Below are 15,600 nucleotides of genomic sequence, written 5' to 3' on the forward strand. Positions count from 1 at the left end.
AGGAAAAGAATCTAGATCCTTCGGTCTACATTGAAGAGATAACTTTTCCAAGTTATCATGAGAAAGAAATTTCTTATATTGAAGCGAACGTTCTTTGGATGGATCCAATAATCGAGTATCTAAGGGATGACAAATTACCCGAGGATCCGGTAGAGGCAAGGTTGATCAAGATTCGATCAGCTAGATTTGTCATTCAGAATGGGAGACTATACAAAAGATCTTATGCTGGACCCCTTATGAGATGTATAGGCCCCGAAGGAGCAAAATCAGCTTTGGTGAGGTTCATGAAGGAATTTTTATGGAGCTCACATGGGTGGCCGAGCCCTGGCCCACAAAATTCTAAGACTTGGGTTATATTGGCCTAAGATCCAAGAGGCTACTATGGACTACGTTCGTCGATGTGGTAGCTGTCAAATTCATGCTACGAGATCGAAGCGCCCGGCGGAAACTATGACTTCAATTCTAAATCCCATTCCCTTCGCAATGTGGGGAATTGATATCATGGGCAAATTCACCAAGGCATCGGGCGGACGGGAATATCGATAGTAGCAATTGATTACTTCACAAAACGGGTAGAAGCCGGTACTGCTGCGGCAATGCGAGAAAAAAAGTGGAGAAATTTGTGCTTGAATCAATCATATATCGCTTTGGGATTCCAAAGATTATCGTCATTGACCATGGTACTCGGTTCGATTGTCCACAATTTGAGCAATTCTGTGGAACATATATGATCGAGCATCGTATGTCCTCGGTGGCATACCCCCAAAGCAATGGACGGGTAGAGGTTACTAACCGAACGCTCTTGGAAGGAATAAAGAGAAGACTCGAAGGCGACAAAGCTTCTTGGGTCGAAGAACTACATAATGTCTTGTGGGCTTATAGAACTACGGTTCGAACACCTACGGGAGAAACTCCATTCGGGTTGGCATATGGATCCGAAGCATTGGCACCGGTGGAGATAATGGCGGGGACATTACGGGATCGTGAATTCGAGGAAAAAGCAAATGAACAAGGACTGCTTGATAGTCTTGATTTGTTGGACGAAGTTCGGGCTAAGGCAATAGCACGAACTCAACATTATCAAAGAAGGATAGCGTCTCATTATAATACTCAAGTGAAGAAACGTCGGTACTTAGCCGGAGATCTGGTGTTGAGAAACACCCTAGCTTCCGACCCGCGTCACCAAAGAAAGTTGGACCCTTCACTGGGAAGGACCTTATATGGTTGTGAAACCGGTCGGTTCGAGAGCTTACGGGCTGAAGAACATCAATTCCCAGAAAGAGTTGGATCGTTCGTGGAATGCTAGGCATCTCAAAAAGTTTTATCCTTGAGGATGATTTCAATTTTGTTCGCGATGTAATCATTTTCAACTCAATCAATGCAATTTTTGGCTTTCAACAAACTATCTTTTGATTGGGGGGCATCATACACCACATTCAAGAACAAGATCCAACTATAAGGCATCGGATGAAAATTCGTATGGGTCCTTCAACACTTATGGAAATTTTTCGAACTTTCTTAAGTCGGGGCATCGGATGAAAATCCGAGTGAGTTCCTTTTGCAAGGCGTCGGTTTGAAACCCGAGTGAGTTCCTTCGAGACTTATTGAATTTTTGAATTATCCTTAAGTAAAGGCATCGGTTTAAAACCCGAGTGAGTTCCTTCTCAGACTTATTGTATTTCTCCGGAAATCCTTAAGTAAAGGCATCGGTTTAAAACCCGAGTGAGTTCCTTCTCAGACTTATTGTATTTCTCCGGAAATCCTTAAGTAAAGGCATCGGTTTAAAACCCGAGTGAGTTCCTTTTCAAACTTATTGTATTTCTCCGGAGATCCTTAAGTAAAGGCATTGTTTCAGACAATTAAGACCTAATACAACGGCGATTCAAGTGGCTAGCAAAGTTCAAGATAAAGTAATTTCTTATTTCTTCAAAAGATCCAAAGAGGCCGGTATCAAAACAATTACAAGAGCTGGATACAATCTTCGATCAAAGAAGAAAGTCATTATAGGTATTGTTAACAAGTTATACAAGATCGACGCGAGTTTGCTAGAACAAACATATGAGTCAACCATTGGTGGGGATTCAAGGAAAAGAAGAGAAGAAATGAGGATTACAAAAATATTTCGGTATGCATAAAATCCTCCGCAATTTCATACTCTTTGTCCAGCTTGTCCAGGAGAAGAATGGTCCTCGACCAAACTCGCATTCAGTACAAGCTCGTCATAATTGACTTCTTCTAGCGGAGAATAAACGGGAGAATCTTCCAGATATTGCATAATATCCTGGATCGGAAGGTGGAGGATCAATCTTATCCTTGGTCCAGTCGGGAGGAGGAATACCGCGGTCGGTAAATACTTCGGGATGGCAAACACGCATTGTAGGGAGTCGTATCAAAATGAGGATCCTTCCTTAATATTGATTCCCATACTTCGTTCTCACCATCCCGGTGCGCTTTGCAAGTTATAAGCATTCAGCATATCAACAAAAGGCTTCTTGTGTAAATACTTGAAGACGCAGGCTCTGCGAACATCGGTTGGAAGGGATTCGGGCAAAGGAACGACAGCTTGCCTTTCGGGTAACGTTTGAGATCCTTTGGCTCCCTGACTTTCCAGCTGTTCGCTCCAGTCGCTGGATCTTCTCCCTGGCATCATCCAAATCCGACTGAAGACGACCAATCATCGAATTTTTTTCTCCTGCCACCTCCCAAGCTAGTTTCCGAAGGCGAGCAATCTCAGCATCTTTAGCTTCGAGAGATCTCCCGAAGCCTAGAAACTTCATTGCTCAACCTCTCGAGCCTAGAAATTGCTTCCACTTGGTTGTGGAAGTTACCAAGTAAGACTCCTGCAAACAACTTTCGAGTTAGCAAGGAGCGGAAAAGAAAATTTTCAGAATCGGGAGGATAATGAAGAAAGACTTACATTACCAATGACTTCGTAAAGACTTCATCTGGAAGTTTGGAAAGAAGCTGCGCTCTCGAAGTCATTCGAGCGGCGGTACACCATTCCAACGCTCTGTCAAACTTATTTGACACTAATTCGAGCGAAGGATGAGAAGGATGAGCTACACCAAGAGAAGGATGAGCTTCATCACTTGTCACCCGACGGCGCTTCCTAGTGGCAAAATCCTCCAACTCAGAAGGAGAGGAGGAGGATGCCAAACAAGCACTAGAGTTAGAAATAGGAGCAGCACCTGCTGGGACCACACCTTCATCGGGATGCCAACATAGTTGCCTCGGATGCCCGAAGAGTCTCCTTCGGGGGTGCACCATGAGCTCACCAACGGGGCTCACCGGCGGCACCATCGGCAGCGGGGTGATCAAGATCTTCTGGGAAAGACGAGCGATCACTTCGGGCAAAGGAGGCGCGGGGACGGCATCAATAGAAGCTGCGGGAATCGACTTGAAGATTCACCGCCGTGATCGCCTTATGCTTGGAGGATTCACTAGCTGAAACCACCGCACTGGCCCCAACCACCACCGACGGAACGCTTTTCTTGCAAGATTTTGCTCTGATAAAGTTCGGGTTAATCTTGGGAGCCACTATGCAAAAAAGAAAAAACCAGCCGTATCGATACTGAAGAAATAAACAACGGCAACGGGGAAACCCTAGTTTTCTATAACCCGACAAAACAACAAACTAAACCCCAAGTATAACTATTGTGCGGTTTACTCAGGGGGGAAGTGGGGAAAGAGATGAGTAATCAAAAAACTCACTTGTTCAGAAGTTGATAGAGCTGTTGTTGGAGTACGAGGAATACGGAAGCAGGCCGAAGGACTAAAGGTCGCTTTAGCACTTTAGCAAATCTAACTTGCAAAAGTCAGGATAGATGGAGAGTACCCACGAAGGCTTTAAATAGCCTCAGGTATAAGACGACGGTTGAAGGCTAAGGACAACCGACGACCTAGATCGAAATGACGCTTCGAAATCCGCAAAAAGCAAGATCAACGATCGAAGGGATGCCACATGGAAACATGTGGAAGTGAGCACCTGATGCAGAGATACCTCCAATCGTCGCACCGCCATTAAAATAACGGATGTATTTCCGATTCATTGGAAACAGTGAATGGTATACAAAAAGGGAAAACGTTTGAACTTCGCGAGAAGGGAAGCGTGCGGACTTTGCAATAAATGAAGTAGTGGGGAAGATTAATGCATCTTCCCGAAACGCATCTTCACAATATTTCTACAAGATTATTATTCGGCGAGGAATGAAAAGTTAAGTGATAAGTTTTATCATTAATACTTTGATATTCAAGGCAAGATTCCGGCAGGGAGGCGGGGAAATTTAGAGGCCAACATGAAAAAAGAAATGTCTATTCATTAAATTGAGGGTAAATCTTTACAAAAGGACAACTCCCTAAGCCTTTTCTTCTTTGTTGCCCGAGGGACCCTGGTCGGGAGGACTTTTCTCAGGACCATGAGAAGAGCCTTCCTCAAGAGTGGCATCGGCTGAATCCTCTACAACAACAACTTGAGACTCGGCTTGTGATTTCTCCTCTGGAAGTGCCGGCTCGTCATTCAGGTATGCCTCATATTGAGGGTCAGCTGGAAAAGGATCATCTTCTTCCCGAGCCCGGTCCGGGAGATCCATACCAACTTTCCCGAAGACCTCTTTGTGGCATACCTCACGAAAAGGAGCGAGTGTCGAAGTCGGGGATCGATCCAAGGATTCGCTCCCAAATGTCGTTGCCCCCATGCGATAAGCTTGAATGTTGTAGAGACCTAGCAACTCGGAGAAAGGTACACTTGTTCGGGTATTTCCGAATGCACTCCTTCCGAAGCTACGGCTTTATATGCTCGGGCTTGCTAGGGATCGCCAACTTCGGATGTTCTTCGAGCTCCCTACTTTTGATTTCAAGGCTGTCTGTCACCAAACAACGTGGCAGCTGCCTTTTGCTTCCTGGCCTCGCGCTCGGCAGCGGCGGCACGAATCTTCGACGCTCCGAGGGCTTCCTTGACGGAGATCATTTCTTCCTCATGCTTTTTCTGCAGCTCCACGGTAGGCTGCGGTCACTGGTCTATTTCAGAATTGGCCTTGGCCAATTTCTCTTCACAAGTTTGCAGCAAGGAGCTGGTGCGACCAACCCGGCTCAATGCTTCCATGTGTTGATAAAAGCTCAACACAGCATTCCTAGGAAGGCGGAAGATATCAAAAGAAGTCATAAGAAATTATGAAAATATAACTAAGCAAGAAGACCGGTACCTTGTAGATTGACTAACAAGGGAGGTGTCATCCGGGGCTTCAAACTCCGGCGATCGGAAGGAGCAAGGCGAGGGAGCTCCATTTGCAGGCTTTCTCGGGATCCCGAGTAACCCCTATCGGTCATCTTCAGGGTCCACTGGGGGGTGAAGACCTCCTCACCATCCGTCGAAGCTTTGGATTTCTTGTTGGAGGGAGCATCAATTGTGTCATGCCTCCTCTTGGTTCGGGCGGAGGAAGAGACATTAGACCTCTCCACCATCGGTTTCTTCCCTTTACCCGAAGCATCAGCTACATGCCTGATATTCCTGATACCCCTATAAGAAGGGTCGGGAGAGGGAAGAGAAGCCTCTTGATCTACGGTCAAGACCCTAGGCGATCGTTGCTCGGCTGTCACAACGGCCCTAGCGGCCTTCACCCGCAGGCTTTCAGGGTTCATTTTGGGAGGCACTGCAAAGAAGAAGGACAAGAGTCGGAATTCAAAACATATCACTTGAGTCAAATCAAAGGATGATGGTTAGAAGCTCACAATGAGCCAAGCCCCTAGATCTTGAAGGATGGAGTTATACTCCACTTCATATCCATGTATCTCTTGATACCACGGAATGGATTTGATCTTCCCGATGGCCGCCTCGTCTTCTCTGGATAAGGGAAGGCCCGGTTACTCTCGGACGAAGAAGTAAACCTCCTCCAGGTGGTTGGGAAGTTAAGATCTGATGGAGGCGCTCGATAGAAAAAATATCGTTCGCGCCATCTTTTGTGGTTAGAAGGGCAAGTTCCTTTGACAAGGATGCTGCCCCTCCAATCAAGTTCAGCCTTATTGCGTTTGGAAAGAAAAACCCATCCGGGAGGATGGGGAGATAGAAAGAACATGAAAATGTACAAAAAGAGAAAGAGAGGGCGTAATGCCAAGCTCAAAACACAAACCCAAGAAACCGACGATGAGACGCCGGCTATTGGGGAGGAGCATTCGGGACAAATGTTCCAGTGATTCAAAGCTGCGGAGAACAAAGGATTAAAAAAGGAAAGCGAACCCCGCTTTCCGGTGCATTTATATACGAGAGAAAATTCACCCGAAAGGGATGAATCAACCCTCTCATCGGGGTGGGGAGCCCTAACTGATATGAGGAAGGAAGATCAAAATCTTGGACGGCTAAAAGAAGGGTTTCCTCATTGTAAATGGAGGGAACAGAGCCGGAGTCCACCATTGGACCCGGAGGTTTGAGGCTGCCTAGAAGACTCGACAATCTTGGAAGATCCGGACTCGAGAAGGATAGGAGAAGTTTCGGTTTTTCTTTCAAAACCTTTTTGAGAAACTTCGGCGAACTCTCTGCTAGAGGGACGGTTAGGGTTTTGTTATCACTATCCGACTGTTCGGGAGCGGGGAGAAGCAAAAGCATCATTGCTATTACCAACATGGGGTACTAAAGAAGCCCTATCGTCCGCCATTACTCGTTTCAGTAAACTACAAAAGAAAAAGACCGGTAAACTTACTGATTCGGGTGAGACGGAAGCTTGAGAGCGGGGAAGGCGCGAAGCGAGACAACAAAGGTTCAAATTCCAGACGGGAAGAATGAAACATACGAAGACAACGAACCGCTTTTAAAACTCCCGCACGAGTGTTCGGGAATCTGAACGATCGAGATTGATTCGAAATCAACGATCAATATTGAAAGACGTTTTGAAAGTTTGAACTCACGAATCCGAAAGGCGTTCGGAAACCGTCGCTTGGATGGCGTGAGCCACGACAGATCAATCGCAGCGAGATATGTGGCCTTACACTCGCAACGCTCGAGGAAAAGTGACCACCGCATTAAATGTGATATGACATTTAATGAAGCACGCAGAGATCATCACACGACGACGAACCCGGTTAAAAACCAAGCCCTCGGGATCGACCCGAACGCCAGTGCCGGGGGCTCATGATATGGAGAGTTTATGATCAGACCGGGTTCATACCTGGTCCGACCCTCGACCCCGGTCGAGACAGAGAAAACCGAATCGCTCTCGAGCGAACTGGATCCGGAAGATGGCTTGCTGAAGAAGAAAGCTTATTCGGCTGCAAGCGTGCCCTAATCTTACTTATGGATTAGGGTAATCACCCTAATGATGGCGGGACTCAAACCGACGGCTGCGGATAATCATTATCGAAGGGATAACCATCGCATAACCTAAAGGTTATCTCAGGAGTCCTCTACTAGCCCAAACTAGTAGAAGTCTATCGCTCAATGAATCTAACTGATAGGATCCAACGAATACCCGAAGAAGGCTCAAGTGCATCCAACGAAGGAGATTCGAAGGTACACTCTATATAAACCTCACTACCATACAAAGTGAGGGACGGATCAATCGATCGAAAAGAATACTATTTGAGACTCAGGTTCAGATACATACTGATAGACCTAAACTATCAGCGATATGCTATCTAGATCACCTTTCCCAGTTCTTCATTCCTTAGCTCTGTGCTTCTAGCAGAGCCGTTTGTGATTAAGTTCATCAACTGACTTAGCCTTCGGAGGTGGACTCCCGACCCCAGCTGTCGGGCCACATCTGACACTTTCGTTTTGCAGGTCATCACGAGGAGATCTAAGGGCTGAGCAGATTTTGGATGCATCACATGGGCATGCATTGTGAGTGTGACTATGTTTCTCCTCATGAGTTCGGTGGAACTCATCCATTAAGGGACTCTTCTTTTTATACGTGAATGCAAGACTTGACTTCATGGGGGATATAGTGCAAATGGAGGAGTCTAGTGCAACTGAAGCGGAGGAGCCGTTTGTGTTGCTCCACAATGCTATGTGCTATTGTTACACCTATTCCTATGGATCAAATGTCTCCTAGATTTGGGGGTTGTTGTGGGGTTAGATTTATTCGGGATATTTATTGAAAACTTGTTCTAAACCTAAATTTTAAATGACTATATACCCTAGCATAATTTTATAACTCTTTACAATTATCTTCATTTCCAATGTAGATGCTTATGTTATTTGTCTGTCATGGGTATTATGAATGTGTATCGATTATGGTACTGTATCAGGCTGATCTAAAGGGGGACCTACTTGGGAATTTCATGCGTTTGGGTTAATCCGGATGGCTCTCGGGTCGGGAAGTGACATATTTACCCTACCATTTTATTTGACACCACCAAATCGTCTTCTATACAAATGGTGTAATCACAATGACTTCTTGTTGGCTGCAGCTGCAACAAGTAAAAATCCTTATATGATTTTGAATTGGTTTTAGATACAAAATTGTATGCTATAATTTTGTTTAGGTATAAATTTCCTTACCGTACCGAATCTCATGTGCTGTCTCACGTGTCAAATTTTAACAGATTTTTCAATTTTTTATTTTTTTTGGTTAGAAACCATATTTAACAATATTTTTTAACAAGCAACATATTTTATTAACCAATTCTAATATAAGTCAAGTCGGTTCTTCCTATCCAGATCTAGAAGTCCTCTTTCCAGCATCCTCCCATCTCTCAGTTTCTGTTCGTGCGATTTTTCCGGTCTTCTTTCATGGCTCGAGCTTTTTCCCAAACCCTAATTCGAGTCTCGTCTTCTCCCTCGTTTCTCTCTGCTAAAAGTCCAGCTCTCGCACCATCGTCACGCTTACTCTGCCACAGGAATAGGTCGAATGGATTCGAGGCACCGCAGCTTATCGAGGTAGATGTCGATAAAGATAACGAAGTTGAGGTTCTGGGGTTGCGGAGACTTGAAGATGCAATCCACGGAATCATCGTCAAAAGAGCTGCGCCGGATTGGCTTCCGTTTTTACCCGGATCGTCTTTTTGGGTTCCACCTCGGAGACGGCCTCATGGACTCGTTGAGCTGGTAGGAAAATTAGCCAATCCGTTAACGGAAGAAGAGTCTCTCTCTCTTTCAACTGCTCGTGGTTGGCCTTCGTCAGCATATTTTCTCCGAGGTATGATTAGGTTTTGGTATATCACTGTTTGATGATTGATATTAATGCGGATCTGAGCTCCTTTTTGTTGATCTTTTGGTATATTGGATTGTGTATCTGGTGAAAGATTTGATTTTCCTGCATGAGATTTGGTCCTAACACGGTATGTGAGCGGTTTATTGTTGAATCTATTTGTAGTTTAGCTGATGTTAGCTCCGGCGCTGATTTTTTTAGTTCCTATCAAAGAAATAAAAAGGGAAAAAAAATTCTAGGTTGAAGCTGTTTTAGATTATTTGGTTGATTTGTTTAAGATTTGTCAAAGTTTTAGATCGATTGAAGGCCACGGGCTATTTTTGCTGAAAATTTTTGTTTTTGGGTTCTTGACTTTGACAAAATTTATTGCCTTGGCTTCCTCTTTTTGAGGTTACTCTCTGGTAATTTCTCCGAATTTGTTCCAACCATTACTAATTGATTCTTAGAGTAGCTAGAGTTTTCAGTTTTTATTCATTTTTTTTTTAATTTTTCTGTGTTGTATTTCGGTGTTTATTTATCTAATTTATTTTTTAGCTATCACATGTATTTTTATTTTAAAGCACTGTCTTATGGAACATTTTGTTTACTTGTAGTGCTAAGTGGTTATGCCATGATTACTGTTGAGTATGATGATAGGGTGGAACATCCTAGAGTGAACTTTGACGCATGCTGATTTTCAGTGGATTGATCATGATGTGGATGTTATGTAATTAGCTCTAATCTTCTTTGGTATCAACAATATCTGGTTGTTGGAGTAGGACCTCAAAAAATATGCTGAACAATGTCTTGAACGGTAGAAGAGTCTTAACATTCACTATGCTCTAGATCTTGAGGGTTGAAATTATGCTAGCATTAGCTGCTTAATTGAAGAGTTACAAGCGTTTCATGGGCTGGGCTAGCTTGGGCTAAAACCTAGTTTTTTGGATGCTTTAGTAGGGGCAAACATAGGCGTGTAAAGTTTTATTTGGAGTTCTTTATATGGCACCCACTATTATTGGGGTGAAACTAGTGACCACCTGTAAATTACATGGCACCCACTTGAAAAATTACAAGTTACCCATAATTAAGTTTTGTTGTTAAATGACTAGTAAAATTACCTAAATGTCCTTACCCTTATTTAGTCATTTAATATTTAAAATTCAAATTATCCAAATGCCCTCTAGACAGTGAAATGACATAATTCACCCATTTAATACCCCCAAACCCAACCTTTAGGTGGATTCTACCTTCACCCATCTTCTATCTATACCTTGCCAGAAACCATAGACCTCTGCCGCCAAAAACCACCCTACTCGCTCCCCCTGCCGGCGACCACTCCACCCCCATCTTTCAGTTTTAAACTCTGAAATAAACTCTGCAATTTCCTTTTTTTTTGGTTGGGTTAAGAATGATTTGCTTTAACATAGGGTACCCAGTTCATCTTCAACCATTTTCCATCTTCTTGATTGGGTTTTGTTCTCTTTGCTGTCCCAACCTTCCCATTCTTGTAGAGGGCATTAATTAGATTATTATAATCACAGTAGTCGGTGGGATACTCTGAGAATCCATTTAAGTGAAGAAGCTTGAGACCATCTGCAATCCTATTTGTCAAACAGAGGCCCTTCATCATGATTCTATAAGTGTAATCATCACCTTGAACATCGGACGCCATCATCTTCTTCCTATAAAAGTTTTTGGCTAAATCAATATCTTCCTACAAGAACATCCAGTATTGCATTGAGTACTTTCAATGATGGTTCCATCTGAAATCGAGAAACCAAGTCAAGTACCTTGATTACTTTGCTAATGAGACCTCGAACGATTGTAACAAAGATATCCTCGTTCTGTGGGGAACCAATTGAGCTTGACATTTCATCAAGCAGCTCGCAACAGTTTCAAATCGACAAAATGTGAATAACTTGTATATCAGAGCTCTGTATCTAGATTGGTTGTAGGTGAAGTTCGAGATTTTCGTGGCCCATCTGAAGGGTTGGATAGCTTGGGACGCCAATTTCTGTTAGAGGATGAGGTGCCCAAGAGGGAAGAGAGCAAAACCCAATTAGGGAGATGGAAAATGGTTGAAGACAAACTGGATACCCCCGCATTAAAGAAAATCATCCTTAAAAAAAAAAAGAAAGTGTGGAGTTCAAAAACTGAAAGATGGGGGTGGGCTGGCTGCCGGTAGGGGAAGGTGGGGCAATTGGTTCTTGGCGGGGTGTGGGGTGGGGTGGTTTTCGGTGGCGGTGGTGATGGGCGGTTTCTGGCGATGTGTTAGGTAGAAGATGGGTAAAGGAGAATCCGTTCACCCACCTAAGGGTTGGATATAGAAGATATTAAATGGGGGGTAACTATGTCATTTCACTATTCAGAGGGCATTTGGGTAATTTGAATTTCAAATGACTTAAATAAGGGTAAGGGCATTTAGGTAATTTTACTAGCCATTTAACAACAAAATTAACTGTGGGTAACTTGTAATTTTCAAGTGGGTGCCATGTAATTTACAGCATAATAGTGGCTGGTCGCTAGTTTCACCCTAATAATGGTGGGTGCTGTGTAAATAAGTTCTTTTACTTGTGTATTCTTGTTCACAATTAAGTCAAAGCTGAAAAATTGAAATTTCACAAGTATTTGAGGCTTTGAGCTTTTTGTTACTGGTGAATGATGGTACAATTTGGAGCTAGTTCTCCCACTAGGTATTAAGGGATGTTGTCTTGAGGAATATCAGTTGTCGTGATTTGTTGCATTGAACTAGCTAGCAAGCTATAGGAGCCTTCTGTAATTTGTTTTTAGGGTCCTGGTGTATTGTTGCCTTGCTAGGACTGCCTCTCATAATTCATAAAACCAACCCTCCCAAAAAAACAGAAATGTTGCTGGTTCTTTTCTGAGGGTGAGACTCTCAGCAGCTGTCATTTGTCCTCTAAGTCTGGGCAGTTGGCCACTAAAATTGCTGCCTCTTGTTTAATAGCATATCTTGGTTCTAACTTCCTGCTATCTCTGCCTTTTTAACATTTTATTTGGAATATCATCTGGAATTTAGAGGTGCATTGTGAATTAAACAATCTTTTTGGAAGTGTTGTCATATGGTCTCTTCCCGAGAAGTTACCTAAGTAAATTTGTTCCTCTGGAGAACAAGTTATGTGTCACGCCGCTGAGGAATTTCTCTGGCACCTAATTTTTGAATGTCTCTTTTCTCACATAATTTGATTCGCTAAAACTATTGGTATCTACGTTTCTGTTCTTTTGATCAAATTTTCTTTTCCACCCATGATAGTAATTGCTTTCTTAACCTCTCAAGACATTTTTTCTTTGAAGGTTGGTTTCCTCTCCTTATATGTTGTTTGGAAGGGGGGGAGAACCTGTTTGTCATGAACCAAATCCTTTTATTTCATATTCAGTGGATTGCATTCTTGCGCCAATGGCATACATCCATAAAGGTTGTGTGTAGGCGTCAAGAAGATCTGAACTCATGACCTCCTTATTAAGACATCTTTGCTAACTGAACCGTCTGGGTGGATGGGGTTTTCGTCGTGCAACTAAGGGAAGTAGTTGACCTTCTATCTGATTACTTAATAAGAGATGTATCCGTTGATTGTGCTTTAGATTATGCAGGTGAAGAAGCAGAAGGAAGGCAATTGAACAGGGTGTCTGAACAGCAAAACACCAAGAGTTTAAGTGCTTAGCCATTAGACCAACAAATTCTGACTTTGTAGCTAAAGGAGAAATTTCTCTGCCGGGCAGTTATTTTATCTTTTATTTTCTGTATATCTTAGCTTATTGAGTATTATTTATTCATTTAATTTGACTGCCGTAGACCAACAAATTCTGACTTTGTAGCTAAAGGAGAAATTTCTCTGCCTGGTAGTTATTTTATCTTTTATTTTCTGTATATCTTATCTTATTGAGTATTATTTATTCATTTATTTGACCGCCGTAAAAAGGTACTCCGAATATAATTTGGCTTGCTCATTCCTCTAGCTAACATGACTAGGTAGACACGCAGTTTGGTTTTAGGTTGCAAGTGATTTTGTACTCTTGAGATAATTCTGTGCTTTGGTTTTTTAGCATAAGCATTTTTGTGACTTCTCCACCTACTAAGTTCAATATTTCTAGAAGAAATTCAGGGATTCTATCAGGGCCAGGTGTCGTTGAACCCTCCATCTGGACAACTGCGTGTTGCACTTTACATTCCTTGTAAGGGGTTTATTGAGGAGGTACATAGAATGACACATGAGAGAACAATGTAGTGTTTGAACAGTCGGAATAGGAGACTAGCAGTGACAGAGAACTAATGATACAAGGAGAGAGCAAGTAGTAGGACTTTAAACTGGGAAGTAAGAATACAGTGAGTGAAGAAATCAAACTAAAAGAGATACAGTTGGGAGAGGGAATGTCATGCGACCATTGGTCACACCAAGGCTACAGTAGAACTCCAATATGTTTGTTTAATTCTTTGCAATAACAATAATGCATTTTGACTCTTATAAGCAAAGCTTACTGGCTCCTTTTTGACCGCAGGTGCATCTCAATATCCAGTGGAATGCGATCCAAATGCAAAGACAACTTCCCAATCTGAAGACGAGGAAGGATGAGCTGTATTCCTATCACGGTAGGAATCTAGGGTGAGTGGAATCTGTTGTCTGGTCCATATTGTTTCTTGATGATAACACATTTACATTTGTAATTACTAATTAGTTAACAAAGCTATAGGTCATGTGGTCAGTTGGAAATGCAGTATAGCTTTTTGTGTTCCTGGTATGGGGGGGGGGGGGGTTAGATTACCTCTTTCAAAGAGTCAGGAAGGTAGGATACTTGTATTTCCTACATTTACATTTGAAATTATATTTACAGATTTTACATCATAGGGCTTTCATTAATCAAATATGTAAGGGATACTGTTTTTGTTGAGTGTGATGTGGCTACGCAGTTGGGAGAGGAAGGAGGGGGGGGGGGAGAGGAGGGGGCCTGGCCATGCCCTGGACTCCAGCTGGACGTGAACAATCTTTAGAACTTCATGGGTGTAACTACAGGATTAGAGGTTTGTTGTGGCTAATTGAAGGCACAACGTTTTTCTTTCTTTCTTTTTGGTTTTTGTTTTTGTTTTTCTTCTTTTTATTTTATTTTATTTTATTTTTAAAGGTGGTAAAAAGTCCATTGCATATATTTTTTTTATTCGTCTGAAGTTCTTAGCTAACCCCCCATGTGGGAACAATAGGGTTGGGTGCAGGAAATTCTCTTTATATTTATATTGCTACATCAAAATCTTCAAACATAATTGTATTCATATATGACATTAGGGGACAGTCGTTGGTGTTGATGATATGGTAATTTAAGAGACTTTGAGCGTTCGTGTTAGTTCAGGGGACTAATGTGATTTAGGGGTTTGGTTTATGCAATGTTATAATTCCTTTTTCCCCCATTTCATGTTAAGATGTGTAGGGGTGTTGTTTGTGACCTGCCGCCTCTCCGTCTTCCCAGGCATTCTGTTTACTGATGGAGCTGCTGGTCCTTGACCCCTTGCTGTACTTTGTTATTCTTTTGGTATTGGGGAATGGGGTGTTTTGACTAAATTGATTTGAGTGATCATTTGTCTTGTTTTTCTGTTGGGTTTGCAGGATCTTTCACTCTGTACATAAAAGAAAAGGGGGGAATGTATGGGTCATGGATCAGCAGGGAGCATACCTTGTGGGGAGTTGTAAAGATGATTAATTCAGGAATCATCCTTGGAAAGTGGTCATGTAATTATATGTTCTCCAAAACCCCCCAAACACATTCCAGATGCCTACACATGATCTGTGAGACTCGCCAAAGAAGTAATTTTTGTTTTTAATGTCAAAAGCCTTCAGAATAAATTGCTTAACAGATACTGTGCAGAACATGATACTCTTTGTGTGTGACCTGAGCAAAGTTGAAAATTACCACCAGAAGTACAAATTGAAAATTGGGGATTTAAGGGAACTCTGTTCAAGTTAGGACACTGAATGGGTTTCAAATAATCTGTGGCAATAACCATAGTCTCTCAAAGTAGAAGATTCAGGGACTGTTTAATACGTTTGCAATCAGAATTTAGTGATACTAAATATATATATATTGAGATCAGCTGATAGAAAGAAATATATTAATACTAACAGAACCTTTACATGGTTCATGTTATGGCCCAACTGGAAGCCCTGACTACGGTAAGCTTAGGGTACTTAACCAAACTTAGGGTGATTTGCAAATCCCTATTTTCAAAACTCAGCAACTGGAGTATAAGACCAAACAAATTAGACTTCATGATAGGGGTGGACGATATAGAGAAACTTCACAACGGTTTATTTATTCAGAGATCTGAAATATTGTATGGAAGGCATTTTCAGGGTCGCAAAAAGGGATTTTGCATAATGCGCTGAACCATTAAGCTAAATTTCCGGTGATTTAAGTTGTTGAGATTTTGATCTCAATTGTTGATGATGGTCGAAATCTTGGTGGAGATTTTGATCTCAAC

General features: G+C 42.4%; 1 protein-coding gene across 2 annotated transcripts; it reads left to right on the forward strand.

The window, feature by feature from the left end:
• The first annotated feature begins 8,629 nt into the window (after window positions 1–8,629).
• LOC149015789 (uncharacterized) lies at window positions 8,630–15,391 on the forward strand. 2 transcript variants are annotated; one of them, XM_089156252.1, is made up of 3 exons: window positions 8,630–9,125; window positions 13,632–13,722; window positions 14,729–15,391. In XM_089156252.1, exons 1-2 carry the CDS (start codon window positions 8,720–8,722, stop codon window positions 13,703–13,705), a joined length of 480 nt encoding a protein of 159 aa, XP_089012378.1. In that variant the 5' UTR covers window positions 8,630–8,719; the 3' UTR covers window positions 13,706–13,722; window positions 14,729–15,391. The 2 variants fall into 2 exon arrangements, with proteins under 2 accessions (XP_089012378.1, XP_089012377.1); XM_089156251.1 differs by having other exon boundaries at window positions 8,631–9,125; window positions 13,632–13,735; window positions 14,729–15,388.
• Window positions 15,392–15,600: the final 209 nt, after the last annotated feature.

The sequence above is a fragment of the Hakea prostrata genome, chromosome 5, assembly GCF_041222555.1.
Source record: "Hakea prostrata isolate BN-2017 chromosome 5, UWA_Hpros_2, whole genome shotgun sequence".
In the NCBI taxonomy this organism is placed as follows: domain Eukaryota; kingdom Viridiplantae; phylum Streptophyta; class Magnoliopsida; order Proteales; family Proteaceae; genus Hakea; species Hakea prostrata.

What these genes read in the sequence shown, in the direction of transcription:
- LOC149015789 (XM_089156252.1), top strand. Translation starts at nt 8,720, where the DNA reads ATGGCTCGAGCTTTTTCCCAAACCCTAATTCGAGTCTCGTCTTCTCCC. An exon ending in GTCAGCATATTTTCTCCGAG is followed by an intron (nt 9,126 to 13,631) that starts GTATGATTAGGT and finishes TTTTGACCGCAG; the next exon opens with GTGCATCTCAATATCCAGTG.